Below are 16,396 nucleotides of genomic sequence, written 5' to 3'. Positions count from 1 at the left end.
GACGGCTGGAAAAGACCCTGCACCTGCAGGCCCCAGCACCTGAAGGAACGGAACTTCAGTGCAGGAGTGACCCCCAGGAGGCCCTCTCCCTTGCCTAGGTGGTGGCTACCCCGAGGAGCCACCCCCCTTGCCTGCCTGCACCACTGAAGAGACCCCTTGGTCTCCCATTGAAACCTACAGAGAACCTGACGCTTGTTTGCACACTGCACCCGGCCGCCCCCGCGCTGCTGAGGGTGTACTTTCTGTGTGGACTTGTGTCCCCCCCAGTACCCTACAAAACCCCCCTGGTCTGCCCTCCGAAGACGTGGGTACTTACCTGCTGGCAGACTGGAACCGGGGCAACCCCTTCTCTCCATTGAAGCCTGTGTGTTTTGGGCACTTTTTTGACCTCTGCACCTGACCGGCCCTGAGCTGCTGGTGTGGTAACTTTGGGGTTGCTCTGAACCCCCCCAACGGTGGGCTACCTTGGACCCAAAACTGAGACCTGTAAGTGATTTACTTACCGGCTAAAAATAACAATACTTTACCTCCCCCAGGAACTGTGAAAATTGCATTAAGTGTCCACTTTTAAAACAGCTATTTGTGTTTTATGTGAAAAGTATATATGCTACTGTAATTATTCAAAGTTCCTAAAGTACTTACCTGCAATACCTTTCAAATGAGATATTACATGTAGAATTTGAACCTGTGGTTCTTAAAATAAACTAAGAAAATATATTTTTCTATAACAAAACCTATTGGCTGGATTTGTCTCTGAGTGTGTGTTCCTCATTTATTGCCTGTGTGTATGTACAACAAATGCTTAACACTACTCCTTTGATAAGCCTACTGCTCGATCACACTACCACAAAATAGAGCATTAGTATTATCTCTTTTTGCCACTATCTTACCTCTAAGGGGAACCCTTGGACTCTGTGCATGCTATTCCTTACTTTGAAATAGCACATACAGAGCCAACTTCCTACACAGTGCTTTTAGCAATGTCACTTTACACACTTGGGGCTAAAAAAAATCCACTCGACCACTTGCATTGGTGAGTCCTATTTGCGCAGGTCGAGCTATTTTTAATACTTACTCGTCCTTTCTGGCGAGTTGACACTGAACATGTGTTCTGTTCAGTTGAAAAGTGGAGGGGCAATGAAAGATGCCTTTAAATCTTGTTCTTTTGTCACATTTGCTCTGTGTTCACAGACAGATATCAAAAGTCAGTTTTTCTTACAATTAATTTTCCCTCTGACTGCAGAGTTCCAGGACTTTGTAAGATGAACTTTGTGACCAGCTATTTAAAGTAAAAACAAATGGATATAGGGTGTCAGGCTTTTCCTAACAGACAACATTTAAATGACTACGTCAACTGTACAAACATTTCAAAATATATTTCAGTAGTTGTGAAAGCCCATTTTTGTATTTTTGTGTGATGAGAAAATATTTTACTATTATGAAAACAAATCTGAATATTTTACATGTTGAATGCCAAAGGATATGTTTTCTGAAACCCAATTTTCACAGATTGTTAATACATTATATTGTTTTATCAGTAAAGCTGTAAGTTAGTGGAGAGGTTTTTGGACATTTCTATGAAAGTGACTGTGTGTAGATGACAATATGTTACCAACATGATGGTTTAGTAATATATTTATTAAATGCGAGTGTTTAAACAAACTGAGAAACACTCCTGCCCTGATGGCAATGTTGTTAGTAAACTAAAAGAAGTCCTAGGTTATGTGGGCTAGATTCTAGCAAACTTTAGTCTACTTAATTAAACAAAAGAGGTTTATTTGTACTGCAGAAATGCTGAGCTCACATATTTGAAGGTGCAATCATATGTGAGAATTAAGAAAAAGACAACTCTGTAAATTATTTGCCTAGGATCACACAATTATAGACCCGTTTACGGGGCAGGTACATTACAGTTAGGACTAGTAGATTATTTAAGTTACTCGACCTGCAGGTCTAGTAACATTTTTATGATTTTTCGAGACCTGACACTATGTATGCACTGTATTATTGTGAGAATACATTGTACATGCTGCTTGTTTTTAATTAGCCTTTCTCAACTTGTAGTCTGTACACACAAGATATCCTAGTGCTTATGTTGCCTGTTCAAGTACAGCTTCTAACATTTAGACATATCATTGCATCACAGCTATGCCTCTAAAACAGTTATGGTTTTGATTATATAAACTGTGCACAGCCTCAAGGGGATTAGAGGAGCTCTCTGGCCACTACTGTCCCGGAACTAATGCTGTGTTCGACATGCAGCTCTGCTGACGCTGATCTTCCATCCTGCAGAGGTCTGCCAGCTCCACTCCAGACCGCCACCCTGGCTCAGCTTTGTAGGTATGGGGTCTCAGGCTATCCTATTAGATCAGGCACAGGCAGGAGGTACACCTGCTATTCTTTCAGATTGTAGATAACGCTAGGTAAGAAGATATTGATCTAAGATCACCATGGTTGGACTGTTCATTCTTTTCACCACGTTAGTAACGCTGGTTAAAATGCTTTGTTTCATCTGCCTAATACTTGCAGCTCATGCTCTCTACGCAAGAATGCAACTGTTTCAATAAATGTTTGAAAACGTCTATTTGCATCTTTCCTGTTCTTACTATGGACATGCATCAGTAAAACAACGAAAGGGGTAAGATCTGTTTCCTCAACTTTCTTGGGAGTCAGAGTGTCGTGTTTGAAGTTCTCGATTTCCTTGGAAGTCAGTGTCATGTTTGCTGTAATCATCTGTTACCCTGGGAAGCTTGGGGGTTTCAGGTGAGGCATTGTGAGCTAGCTAAGAATTGGGTCAGCCTTCGGAAGATTGGGGGTTCAAGTGAGTCATTGTGAGCTAGCTAGAAATTGGATCAGGAGTCTCTGCTGGTGTAGAAGGACTTAGACCTCTCATCCTGAAGTTCTGTTGCCCTAAAACCAAGTCCTATCTTGTAGTGAGAACTGTATAACATATACAGCTCTGCCAGATGGCAAGGCCTTTCACAGCATGCAGCAGAGGTCATTTATGAGTCATGGATACCAGGAATTAGACACACTGATAAGCGGGCCTGATCAGTTTTCCTACATTTTTTATGGAAGAGAACTTGGATCACCTTACTTCCTCTCTGAATGCTTGTGCAAAACATCCTGTCAGATTGTTAAAGAGCCCACTATAGAACTATTAGTATGTACTGCTGTGCTCGGTGATCCACTTCCCAGTAAAGAATGTGTCAATAAATTATGACTGAATTAGTGAAGCAGGCTACCCAGGAGCCCATCAGTATAGTCCACTGGGCTTTTTCTCCACAAGGGCATCTGAAGCTATTAAGCTTTCAGGCATGGCCTACCCTCTGGATGTGTTGGATGTGGCATAGCCAAAAATTGGTGAGTGCAGCAAGGGAAATCAACTTGGCTCCCTTGCATAGCCCTCAGGCTAGGAAGGAAAAGCAACTCCTGTTGAGAAGATTCTCCCACGTGTTATTGCTGTACCATTAAAGGATTTCACTTCCAAAGATCTTGTTGCTCAAACTGGGCTGCCAGAACTACTCTGCATTTCACGACTAGTGATCCTAACAGAGATCTTTTGCTCAGGACAATGTACTTTTGTCATATCTTCTACCTCTCAGCCTCCAACTACCACCTCATCTTAGAGGGGGTGATTTATATTTTGCTGGTTGGAGCAAAACTGATAACTCCCTTGTGCTCTATATGGATTTTCCTTCACATCTTCCTGTTGTCTCGTGGATTTCATCTGATGCTATCGCCCCCAGATCAAGTCCTTTGAGGTCATGTCAACTAGCCATTTAAAAACCTTTTTCAGGAAACCCAATCAACTTGTCTTCTCCCCTACTTTAGCATGGCATTCAGTTCCCATTCAGTCGACTGGGCTACGGTGTGCGAGGGCCACGAAGGGTGCAGAGTGGAGGACTTCCTCTTGGCAGTGGATTACACCAGCACTTCCATGTTTAGGTCCTAATATTTCAAGCCTGTCCTTAAAGCCTGTTATGAGCTCCCTGAGAAACCTTAAAACAGAAACGCCCTTACATTTACTTAAAATAGCAACGTTTCTTGCATCTCCAGTACGGCGCCGAGTGGTGCACACAAACCCTGACAGTACTCTGAGTGGACTAGTGCACCTGCCCCATCACAGGTGGTGGGAACGCCTACCTCGCTCAGTCTCTCAGTTCTTGGCAGGGATGAGGATAGGTAGGCAGTGGCTGCGGGAACCTACTCAATCCAATCCAGATCAGGTTCTTAGATACAGTGGTGTCTGGACAAGAACCAAGCAGCCGTGAAATGCACCCCCCATCTACCCTAGCGCATGCACGCAATCTCCAGCTGGCACTGCATAGCTACTCGACACCAGGGAGGACCTCATATAAAAAATAAAAAAATATATATATAAAAAAAAAAAAGCACCTACACATCATACAGCTGAATATCTATATACTGATAGGTGGGGCTGTATGGAGTTGTGCCTCCGTAGCCTGGGGGCCATGCCAGATAGCAGGCCCCACCATCAGACAGACTATGCTTTGATGTGCAACAGTTTCAGCTGGCTCTGGTAGAAAAAGAACCCGGCAGCCTACCCTGGTGGGGTCCTGGGAAAGCTGCTTCACTTATTATTTACCCCTGACCAGAACATAGCTTCAACCTGTTGTGCAACTAAGCACTACCATGAGTGCAGAAAGAGAGTAGTTAGGCTCCAATTAGTTCCTAGAACCAGAATTTGCACTTTCTAACAGGAGCAAGGACAGAGATTTGAGGTCTCACCCAAAGTACTGGTTAAGGAACACAGAACAGGGGTCTTCTGACAGGGCTCTATGGTCTTCCAAGGGTATGCTTGTCAGGAGAACAGGTGCTGGAAATCTGTACCTTTGATCAAAGATTCCACCACTAGCACACTGTCCCAACTGCTGCTACAGCTGCTTTGTTGCGACTGGCCTGCCTTTACCTTTTGAGCATGCTCATTTGCATTCCAAGTCCTCCTACCTGATCAGACACCGCTTTGGCACACAAAGAGAATTGGGGGCATGTGCAGGAGACTTACAGTTATGATCATCAATCTCACATCACATGCCTATTTCTTTAATGCTGCTGATCTGCAGCAGCAACACAAGGTATCATGATATTTGCTGCCTTTCTTTTAATAAAATACCAGGTTGGCTTGGCAGAAGCTAAGGAATTAATCATTTCTTTACAAGTGCAGATGTTGGAAATTACACGAAGATTTTGGAAATATCCCACTCTTTGAAAAGAATTTCTAATGACACTTTCAGTAGCAAGTAGTGCTGGAAAGGAAGGAGTAATGACTGAAGACAGGGAGAAATGGCCAGTTATCATGAACCGCATATACCACACATGGCATCGACCAAGACACTAATTTACTATAATTATAATAATACCAGCACAGAAGAGCTGGCGAATGGGCTAAACAGCAAGCACATGCACAGAGAACCTTTAGGCGGAATCCACACAAATAAGAGTTACATAGCTGATGGGATCTCCTACTCTTGAGAGTGGGAGAATGCCCTGAGATGACTGAAATTAAGATGAGAGTGTATGTGGTGTACACAAAGGCTACACAAACAGATGCCAGGGTGATCTGTTTAATGAAGGCAAAGACCATGGAGACACAAAGCTCAGGAGAGGAAGTTTTTGAGGAGGCTCGGGGGAAAACACTAACCATTTGAAGCTGCGTGCTTTGAAAATGTGCATAAACGTTTTTTTAAAAGCAAGTTAATATTGTATTTTCATTATTCTTGCCTTTAAATTGATAAATAGCAATGTACATTTTCACTGTTTCTGTAGTTTTTCAGCCTTTTCCTGCAGACTGCAAACAATGAAGCCTGAATCCCCTCCCAAAAGAAATTACAGCCATATTTCAGCAGCTTTGGACGGACTCTTGATAGGTCTATAAAGTTTTGCACACCAGTCTGAGAGTCCGGTATTTACCTTCTCCTTCAAGTTACTGCTGTTAAAATACTATTACATTCTTTCCCACTTGAACCTTTATGTCTGCAAGCTGGTTCTACTCTTCAAGTTAAACGTCTACATTTTCACAATGTAGGAAAGTCATAAAATGAGTTAGCCATGGAACAAACCTGGAGGCTATGCTAATCAGTGTAGACTCCATTACGCATCAAGGGTATTAGACAACCTCCTTGAGTTTCTCATTTTTTTTTTTTATACTAGTAAAGGATGGAGGGGGAGAATTCACCTGTCACTGAAGTCCGACACTACTCCAAAATCTTCAGAAAGAAGTAAACAACATTTGAGATTCCCCAATAACAGGCCTCGAGAAATCTACTTGCCCTCTCGCTATGGCGAGTCGGATTTTATCAGGACGTACTATTTTTGAGGCCTGACGGCTATTCTGGTGAGCTGACAAATAACAGGTTTTCTGTTCACTCGGAAAGCAAATGTGCAATAAAGATGCTTTTAAATTTTGTTTTTATTTTGTCACATTTTCAGAAGCGGAGGTCAAATGTCAGCTTATGTCTTCTCACAAAAGGCTGCTTATTTTATCCTGGAGGTTGGTGTTTTCTTTCTCTGAATTGTAAAGTTAGAGGATTTTGATAAGTGAACTTCCAGACAACTGTGCTGTACAAAGAGTGAAATGAAAGGCTGCAGGGCGTCTATGTTTGTCCTAAAACACATTTAAATAGCTTGTAAATTAGCAGTGCAAACATTTCAAAATATATTTCAGTAGTTATGAAAGGAAATTATTTGTAGTTCTTGTGCAATGTAAAAAAAATGCAATAGGATGAAAAGAAATCATAACACTTCATTTGGTGATGTGCAAATGATAAATATTTGTGCTGAAACCCAATTTCCACAGACCACTGTCTACACGCTATTTAAGTCTGTCAGCAAACCGGCTTGCTACTGGGAAAGTTTGTAGCCATTTCAATGGAAAATGTACTGTTTGTAAATGGCAGTGTGCTATCACATTATTCTTTAGTAATATGTTTATTACAAGTGAAATAAAAAGGTACTTATACAGTGCACTGCCACTTCAAGGAGTATCCTGGTCCTGTGCACTGCTAATTAACTGTACAATAGCAGCTAACTGTTAAACCTGATTAAAAAGGCACATTTTCATCTTCTTTCTAAACGGAGCAGTGTCTGAGATAGACTGCAGCTCCAGCTGCAATTTATTCAGACCTAGAAAGGAAAAGGACCTAACATCAGATCTAGAATAACTAATCGTAGGGACCTTGGGCAAAAAAGCATTGGCCGAATGTAGGCACCTAGAGGGGCCATAGAAGCTGATCCTAGCCCTAAGGTACCCTGCCCTGCACCTGATTGATAAAGGGCTCTGTGGACCAGGATAAGAGTATTGAATAAAATCCTCTTTTTAACAGGGTGCCAGTAAAGTGTTCTGAGGTGTGGATACACATGTGCTCCCAAAGGCAAGGCTAGGAAATTGTGAGCTGCTGCAGTTTAGCTGGTGTTGGGTGAGCCACTTAAAATCGGCGGCCAGACATACTTTGGTCTTATCACCTGGAAAATCAGAGTTCCTCTCCCGTTTTTTTTTTTGGGGGGCGGGGGAAGTTTAAAAGTGAGTTTTTAAACTTGAACTAAGAAACAATCTAGTCCTAACCCTGATGACAGTGCTATGAGTGACCCAAGAAGCAAGTCATGGGTCATGTGTACCATAAATTTGATTAGATTCTTATTATAAATGGAACAAGCATTTAGTCTATTTGACACACTATATATACTGTACTCCCTAAGAAACCACTTTACATTCACTTTCCTGTGTAGGAAAGAAAACAGCCCTATCCAATGCTCAAGTGCTCTACGCTATTATTTCTGGATTATCCTTAGTTAAAGCATTTCCTTTACCTCCTTTCGCAAGGCACCTACCACTGCATTTGTTACTGGGTATATGTGGGGTTCTTAAAGCATTTCCTTTACCTCCTTTCGCAAGGCACCTACCACTGCATTTGTTACTGGGTATATGTGGGGTTCATAAACAAGAACAGAAAAGCAAGCCTCTGAAAGGAACTCAGCACTCTTCTTGAACTGCCTTGCTTCAGACTCACAATTCACCAATTTACTTTGTGCTCACAGTCGATAGTCTTCACGCTTAAAATGTTCCATAAATCAATGTTTCACAACTGATTCTAAAGCTGTAGCACTGATCTCTTAGATCTAAGGAGTTACTGTGACTTCTTTGAGCTTCTTGTTGGCCTACTAAGCAGCTTCAACCTGGATACCATTTCAAAATCCTGTTTCTCAGCTACCTTTAAAGAGTCACTACCCTGATAACCCACTCTCTTACTGGACTACATCATGCCAAATAACTAGTTCCAAAGTCCTGTTTGGTGACCTGATACGATGTTATGCTGGCTTAGGCTGGCAACATTTAGCCACTTATACAATGGCCAGATACAGCTTGTATAATAATTAAGATTCCTGCCAGTGTAGGTGTCTTTCTCTATTTCCAAAAATAACTTATGCTCATTAATCTGCACTCACTTGTGATCAACGTTCAAGGGGATATGAAACCATTTTTGCATTACAGGCAACAGAAGAATTTCTAAAGAGTCTTCACTGTTTAATCATATGGGTTTCCGCAGAATATAAACAGGAGGGTGCAAACCACTCCTTCAATTTTAAGAAAATTACAAACATTAAAGCACTCTGAGAATCCAATAATAACCCAAAGCGGCACCAATCTTAAGACGCAAAAAGCCAACTAGGACATAAAGAATAAGATCTGTGTCTTAGAAACAGACTATTATGTTGTGCAGAATCTAGGAATGTTCCTGGTAGTACCTCTTAATGTGTCCTTGCGAGAAACAAACAGAAATCAAAATACATTAATGGCAATAGATCTTCCTAAGGCAATACCGGTACAACACATTTGAGGTCAGAGCATCCACAACTGATCAGGAAACGTGTGCCTTATTGCAAGACATTATAACAGGAAATGACAGACTGGGCCACCCCCTCTCTGAGCTAAAAGCCCCTTGAGAAATTTGAGTAACCTTCCAATAGTTCCTTCACACTACCATAGTCGTAGGTTGATCTGCTAGACTTATGAACATTTTAATCTCTCATTGACAACTAAAATTTCCTAGGAGTGTGATTAGGAAAGACAGGCTTTGTTAAACAATTGCACAATATGGCTAAAGAAATAGAGTAGGGTCGATCCAGCTTGTGACCTTAACCTGGAGAACTTGTGACACAATTATTGATAGGGCACCACCGATTAATCAGTGGGCAACTGAACATAAAAGTGAGACAAGGAGACCTGAGGACGACCACCCAACCTGGTTTCGAAAACACCACGAAGACAAGTAGGCCAAATAGTCAACAGATTTAAGTGATACTTTACCCATACATTTCCTTATCACAGTGCACCAAGCATGTATTGGCAACAAATGTAGCCCATAAAACTAGGATCATTACCCGTTGAAGCATTACACTGGTAAACAATCTAAGAACATATATGGGATGATTGGGAGGATATAGGGAGATGAGCAGAATTATAAGATGGCTGCAGGTCATCGGATCAAAAGTTTGTTAGCTCTGCACTTTTGATACTTCACGCGCCCCAAGAGAAATAGACATGATCCGTTTAACTGACCAAAGAGGTAAACAGAACAGCAGGGATTGTTAATACCAATGTTTCCAAAAGCAGTGTCCTAGTCACCCTAGTGATAATTTGAGTTCATAGGATCAATAACATTCTGCCTATCACAGGGGTCCGCCATGATCCCTCTTACTGCCCGCTCGACCACACATACCCCCACCGATGCACATCACTGCCACCAGCAATTGATCCTAGTGACAACCCTCGCTGCCCACAAAACATCGCTCCGGAAGTCCTCTCATCCACTCAATGCACCACCGATTTACGTTTCGATAGTCAGCGTCACTGCTTCTTACAATCTGCCTCCGTCGATCTTTCTACCTTAACTATGCTGCATACTTAGCCCTTACTGAGCCCCCTCCTGCACGAACCTTCTTTCACCGGTGCATCGTCGCTGGCTTCACTCTTTCTGTCCCAGGAGCCTGCTTCGCACAAACCTCTAAGAGATCTCCCTCTCATGGTACCCACTGACCTCCTTGTTCTACCCTCGTTACTATTTTGCACTCTTCTACCACCTCTGTCTGCCCCAGCTTTCCATCGAAACTCTTTCTCCTACTGCTCTCACTACTGTCTTAACTGCTGCCCTCTTAACTCCTAATACTCCCTTCTTAGGCTCGTCAACCGCCCCACTCCTCAGATTGCTCCGTCGACGCCTCGATCGAGTCGCCGAGCCTTCTTTATCCCTCCCCAAGTTATGTTTCTCTGTCGTGCCGATCCCGTATTTACCTTCTTAGGCTCACTGCCACCGGTCAGCCTAGCTTGCAGCTTCTCCACTGTTTCCAGCACCCCCACGGCCGCCATCTTTAACTTTGGCACGGCCGTAACAGGAAGTGACTTCCAGTGGTCCCACCCCCAGCCACACTACGCCAAGGTTGCCATCTTTCTTTAGGGCACGCGTTAATGACCCAGAAGCAAAAGTGTTAACTGACCCTGTTTGTTTTGGGTATTTACCAAAGGATGACTATTTCCGACACCGGAAAAGCCGCCATCTTACCCGCTGGCAAAAACCAGAACGCATGCGTGAACGTTGGCATTAACAGAGACACCGTGTCTTTAATGTAAACGAATTACAGTCATCATCGTCTTCATATGTTGTAATATTTACAGTTGTAGTGGAGACTGTACATTTGTGTCGCAATGAGTACAGCCAATAGGTTTTACTTTGTTATGTCCATTTATACACTCAAGTGCTTCACGCACACGTAATCAGACTCTGCAACATTTAGGGTAGTCATCTCAATGTTTATTAATTGAAACACAGAAACGTACCACTGCAACAAGAAATGCACATTACAAAAGAAACACAGTACAAAAGGTGATTGCAATTGGCACGTTGAGTGGTAATATTTATTTGTGTGTATTATGCATGTTGAAAGTTGCTTAACCCTTTCGCTGCTAAGCTTTCTCCCCCTCCAGTGCAAAACATTTTTTTGGGCTATTTGGGGTAGTTTGCGCTTAGCCCCTGTAGAGATGGTAAGTTGGTTATCTTGAAATAAATCCTCTGACAACAAATTCTGATAACGAAGTTGTCAGGTTTAATGAGGGTCCAAAAACGACCGTACAGCCTGAACATCAAAACAGGAATGCCCCCACAATGATCTAGAACCCAACAGTAGGTTCTATTCTAACAGTATGGAACCTACTACAATTAAAAGTAAATACTACTATAAATAAAGATTAATGAATGAGTATAAAAGAATAGAATATTAATATAAATAAGTATTAAAGATTACTTCTTACTACTACATCATCTTCCTCCTTTACAACAAAAGAAAAATAGTGACATTATACAAACTTAGCCTAATATGTAATCATCAAACTTTGACGGAACTCTGACAAGTCTGTGACTACGCGTATACACAGGATCAGATGCAGGACACAGAGAAGTAATGGGTTCATGTTCGTCACAAGAGTTCTCCAGCTGGCAATGATTGCTTCTATTTTCATGAGTTTTCTGTGCAGGATCCTCGATAAAAGTGCTGCCAGAGCTGGCATCATCTTCTTGCCCAGCATATACACGTTTGAAAATTTCTGCTTGTGGCGAGGATATGCGAACAACACAATTTCTGTTCCACCATCCTTTACCTTCCAGGAGAACAGAATACTTTGTAACTTTAATCACTTTAACAGGTAGAGAAAATCTCGATGTACCTTTAGATACTTTGTACGGTTTCTTAATTAAAACCCAGTCATTCACATTAATTTGAACATCATTCACACATCTTCTTGAGTCATAGTCATGTTTCTGCACCATCTGTTTTTCGTAAACTCTTTGTCTCAACTCATTCAAATCCACATTTGTAGCTTTATTACAAAAGGAAGACATCCATCTTGGACATAAGCGGGATCTAGATTCCCTACCTCTAAGTAGCACAAAAGGAGAAAGGCCAGTAGTAGAATGCGGTGTATTCAAATATGCCCCTATTTTTCCATTCAAAAACTTAACTACATTGCAATTAGTCGCTATGGCTGTCTGAATACCTTCTTTCAGAATGCGGTTGGCCCTTTCCACTAGGCCATTTGAAGCTGGACTATACAAGGATACGCGTGAATGTTTAATGTCAAAACTAGTCATGAAATTTTCAATCTTGGAAGAAGTAAATTGTACCCCATTATCGGTGATAATAACAAACGGTGGACCTTCTAAAGAGAATAGGTACGATAGGAACGATATGACTTATTCTGTGTCAGCATGCTCAACAAAAGTATAGTAAATCCACTTCGAAAAATAGTCTATGGCAACTATCATATGACTCATGTTCTTAGGTAGCATCTGAAAGGGACCTGAAAAGTCGATGGCAACATTTTCCCAAGCAGCACTAGGAAAAGGAATAGTATGTAAGGGTTTAGTGTGACATTTCCAATGTTTATCAGACACCACGCAAGAAGGGCACTGACTTACAAAATCCGATACTTGTTTGTCAAGACCCAGCCACCAGTACTTTTCCTTAAGCCTCCTGCAGGTGGCTGATATACCCAGATGACCTTCATGTGCAGCTTTTATCAAAAGAGGTTTTAATTCATACAGCGGAATGCAAACTGAGCTCCTCATGCAGACTCCATTTTCACATGACAGCTCTGAAGCCAGCTGACGAAATGTGTTGAGCTCCCCACTAAACTTCCTGTTGTTAGGCCAACCATGTTTAATGTGGAACATCACTTCAGACAGTAAAGTATCTTTGGACATACTCAAATTCCAATCCTGCTCGGAGAAAAGGCCTTCCGAAGCGGAAACTATGGGGGTTATTCCAACTTTGGAGGAGGTGTTAATCCGTCCCAAAAGTGACGGAAAAGTGACGGATTTACCACCAGCCGTATTACGAGTCCATTATATCCTATGGAACTCGTAATACGGCTGGTGGTATATCCGTCACTTTACCGTCACTTTTGGGACGGATTAACACTCCTCCAAAGTTGGAATAACCCCCTATGTCTAAAGCTCCAACTACACATTCTATGTCATCATCCTCAGTATTAGACTGAGACAAGGGCAGAGGCAAACGAGAAAGACAGTCCGCCCTGACATTTTTACCTCCAGGAAGATACTTGATATCCAGATTGTATTCTTGTAATCTGGAAAGTAACCTAACTAATCTAGCAGATGCTTTTCCTAAACCATTTCCATCCATAAGATATACAAGAGGTTTATGATCTGTGTATAAAATACAACTCGTGCCCCAGATATAGGTTTTAAATTTATGAACTGCCCAGACACAAGCTAAAGCTTCTCTCTCAATAGTACTATAATTGCTTTCAGCTTCAGAGAGAGATCTGGATGCAAAAGCAATAGTATGTTCTTGATCCCTGACCCATTGTCCAAACACTGCTCCAAGACCTTTAAGACTAGCGTCAACAGTAATAAAAGACCTAGCAGAAGGTATGAAAGATTTTAAGGCTGGAGCCGACACAACAATTCTTTTGATGGCAGCAAATGCATCAAGTGCTTGCTCACCCCAATCAAATTTACTACCTTTCTTCAACAAAGACCTGAGCGGTTGAACAATCATGGCATAGCCTTGAATAAATCTAGAATAGTATTCACACAAGCCCAAGAATGAGCAGAGCTCATCTTTGTTGGTGGGGCAAGGCGCATTAGTAATTGCTTCCAAGTTCCCTTGTTTGGGTTTGATTCCTTCTGCAGAAATAGTGTGGCCTAAATATTCCACACTCTTCACCAAGAACTTAAATCTTTCGCTTTTAATGGTCATGCCACAACCACTGAGAATAATGAACACTTTATCTAAAAGAATTCTATGTTCCGCCATGTTCTCAGTGTGTATTAGAATGTCATCCTGGAAGGCTGCCACGTAAGTTTGCCACATATTCATCTACAGACTCATTCATAGCTTGTTTACACATTGCAAAGTTAAATCTCTCAAGTAATACGTTGGACTCATCTGAAAATTGTTTCCTAATCCTTTCTTTCTCTTCCATGTACACATTCCACGCAGCATTATCGCCACTACTTCCACTAGGTAAAGGAACAGCAGGTAGATTATCAAACACACGTTGCCCGGCTACACCAAGGTGATTGAAAAGTAAGGCTAATTTCCTAGTAGGAGAAAAATCATTAGCATCAATGGCAACTAAATAATTTTCAAAAATTCTTATCCACTCACTCCACTTAATGGCAGGTTTACCACTCCTGGGTAAAAATGGTGGTGGTTGAACCACTATATGATTGGAAGCCATATTACGTAACTACCAGTACCCTACTTACCAGTAACTTACCTATACTCTATTTTTATATCATAGTACAAAGTTATTATAAATTGAATTACAAATAAGGTGAGAGAAGTTATAACTGAAACCTTGTTCACAGTCTTAAAAAAAAACAATCATGGCTGAGATGAAAAATAAACAAGACTCAGGAGTTCCTTTGATATCTATCCCAACAGTTCGAATAGACTTGTAGTTTTATCCGGAAGCGACGAGCGATCGAAAATCAAAACACTCGATTTACATTCAGCTTAAATAAACTGAAAAAAAAAACCAATGCCGGAACCAAAATAATGCTGTCCGTAATGAGTCACGTATCCAAGCAACTAAAGACTCTTGACAGACGCACTCTGCATACAACAGGTAACTAGGCAACGTCTGTACACAAGCTTCCTGGATGCCGGAAATAGAAGAAGGGTTCCGTGTATCCACCCTGTGAAGTCACTGAAGAGCTGTTCACGCGATTAGCTGAACTCGCGCATCCACACTGCGACGTCACAGAATTGGTCACCGTTTAAAAGGAAAACAAACAGCTCACGCGCGATGAAACCGACTTGTGGAGTGTAACGCTCGACAAAAAAACAACTTTATCATCCATAAAATTACGTGTTCACAGGATTGTCGATCTCCAACTGTCTTTCTCCGACAACTGCAAGACTTCTCCGGTGATCTGGTTGCTGAGCGCTGGTCGGTGGGCCCTTCCAGATCGATGTCTCACGAACCTTAAGAATTTCTTTAACACCACACTCCTGGAACCAAATGTAGAGATGGTAAGTTGGTTATCTTGAAATAAATCCTCTGACAACAAATTCTGATAACGAAGTTGTCAGGTTTAATGAGGGTCCACGACAGTCACCGGAAACGACCGTACAGCCCGAACATCAAAACAGGAATGCCCCCACAAGGATCTAGAACCCAACAGTAGGTTCTATTCTAACAGTATGGAACCTACTACAATTAAAAGTAAATACTACTATAAATAAAGATTAATGAATGAGTATAAAAGAATAGAATACTAATATAAATAAGTATTAAAGATTACTTCTTACTACTACAGCCTCCCATAACTTTTTGTCCATAGAAGTTATCAACGCAAAATTTGCGAGCCAATTTTCCCAACAACCTGGGGATTCTAAAGGTTTGTGGATGCCCCTGGTGGGGATTGAGACATTAGCCAAACTATAGCTAAAATTAGTTTTTTTGAGGGGGGGGAAGTACTACAGAAGAAAGCATCGTTTTTTTTCCCATGCAAATGACATCAACGAACGGGTTGCAGTGCTACAATTACCAGCTTTCAGGAACAGGCATTTCTGAAGTGTCAGCAAAATTCTGAATTCAGCAAGGGGTAATTTCTGTCTACGTTTTCATGTGTAACGTTTTCCAGCTGTAGCTGATTTTTGAAAGTGATAGACCATTACGTCCGCTGGACCCTTCTGGTTGCAGGGATATATAGGGCTTGTAGGTTCACCAAGAACCTAAGATACACAGAGCCAATAACTGAGCTGCACCTTGCAATATGTTTTCATGGTGTAAAGGGAACACAGCAATTCATTTTGTAAAATATAAAGAGTGAAACATAGGTATCAAGGAAACCTATGTATTTCTGAAATGGGCACAAGATATGGATTTTAGAAGCAGTGGTTATTTGTACATCACCAAAATTGGGGGTACCCATACTAGAACGTGAATTACGGGGCATTTCTTAAAATGACTTCTTTCTTACACACTGTCTTACTTCTGGAAGGCGCAAATGCTGAGAAGACAATTCGTGACAACAGTTGTTCTGCTTTTCTGTATTCCCCCAAGTCTCCCGATAAAAATGGTACCTCACTTGTGTGGGCAGGCCTTGTGCCCAAGACATAAAATGCCCTAAAACATAATGTGGATACATCACATTTTTCCACTGAAACGGGTGTGTTTTCTACAAAGTAACTAGCTATGGATTTTGGCCTCTAGCTCGGCTGGCACCGAGGGAAACTTAGCAGACATGTCCATTCTTGAAAACTACACACTTAGGGGAATCCAGGATGGGGTGACTTGTGAGGCTCTAACCAGGTTCTGTCACCCAGAATCCTTTGCAAACCTCAAAAT

General features: G+C 41.7%; 1 protein-coding gene across 1 annotated transcript in view; it reads right to left on the bottom strand.

Annotated features, from left to right (window-relative positions):
* The window catches only part of ELOA (elongin A), a 121,970-nt gene extending 111,519 nt beyond the window's left edge, over window positions 1-10,451 (bottom strand). Inside the window, exon 1 of the mRNA XM_069223451.1 lies at window positions 10,313-10,451. Within this exon, the coding sequence (XP_069079552.1) occupies window positions 10,313-10,387 (75 nt within the window). The 5' untranslated portion in view covers window positions 10,388-10,451. The remainder of the gene's footprint in view (window positions 1-10,312) is intronic.
* Window positions 10,452-16,396: the final 5,945 nt, after the last annotated feature.

This window comes from Pleurodeles waltl, chromosome 3_1 (genome assembly GCF_031143425.1).
Source record: "Pleurodeles waltl isolate 20211129_DDA chromosome 3_1, aPleWal1.hap1.20221129, whole genome shotgun sequence".
Lineage (NCBI taxonomy): Eukaryota > Metazoa > Chordata > Amphibia > Caudata > Salamandridae > Pleurodeles > Pleurodeles waltl.
The sequence above is the reverse complement of the archived record's forward strand: the minus strand, read 5'-3'. Positions and strand labels throughout refer to the sequence as shown.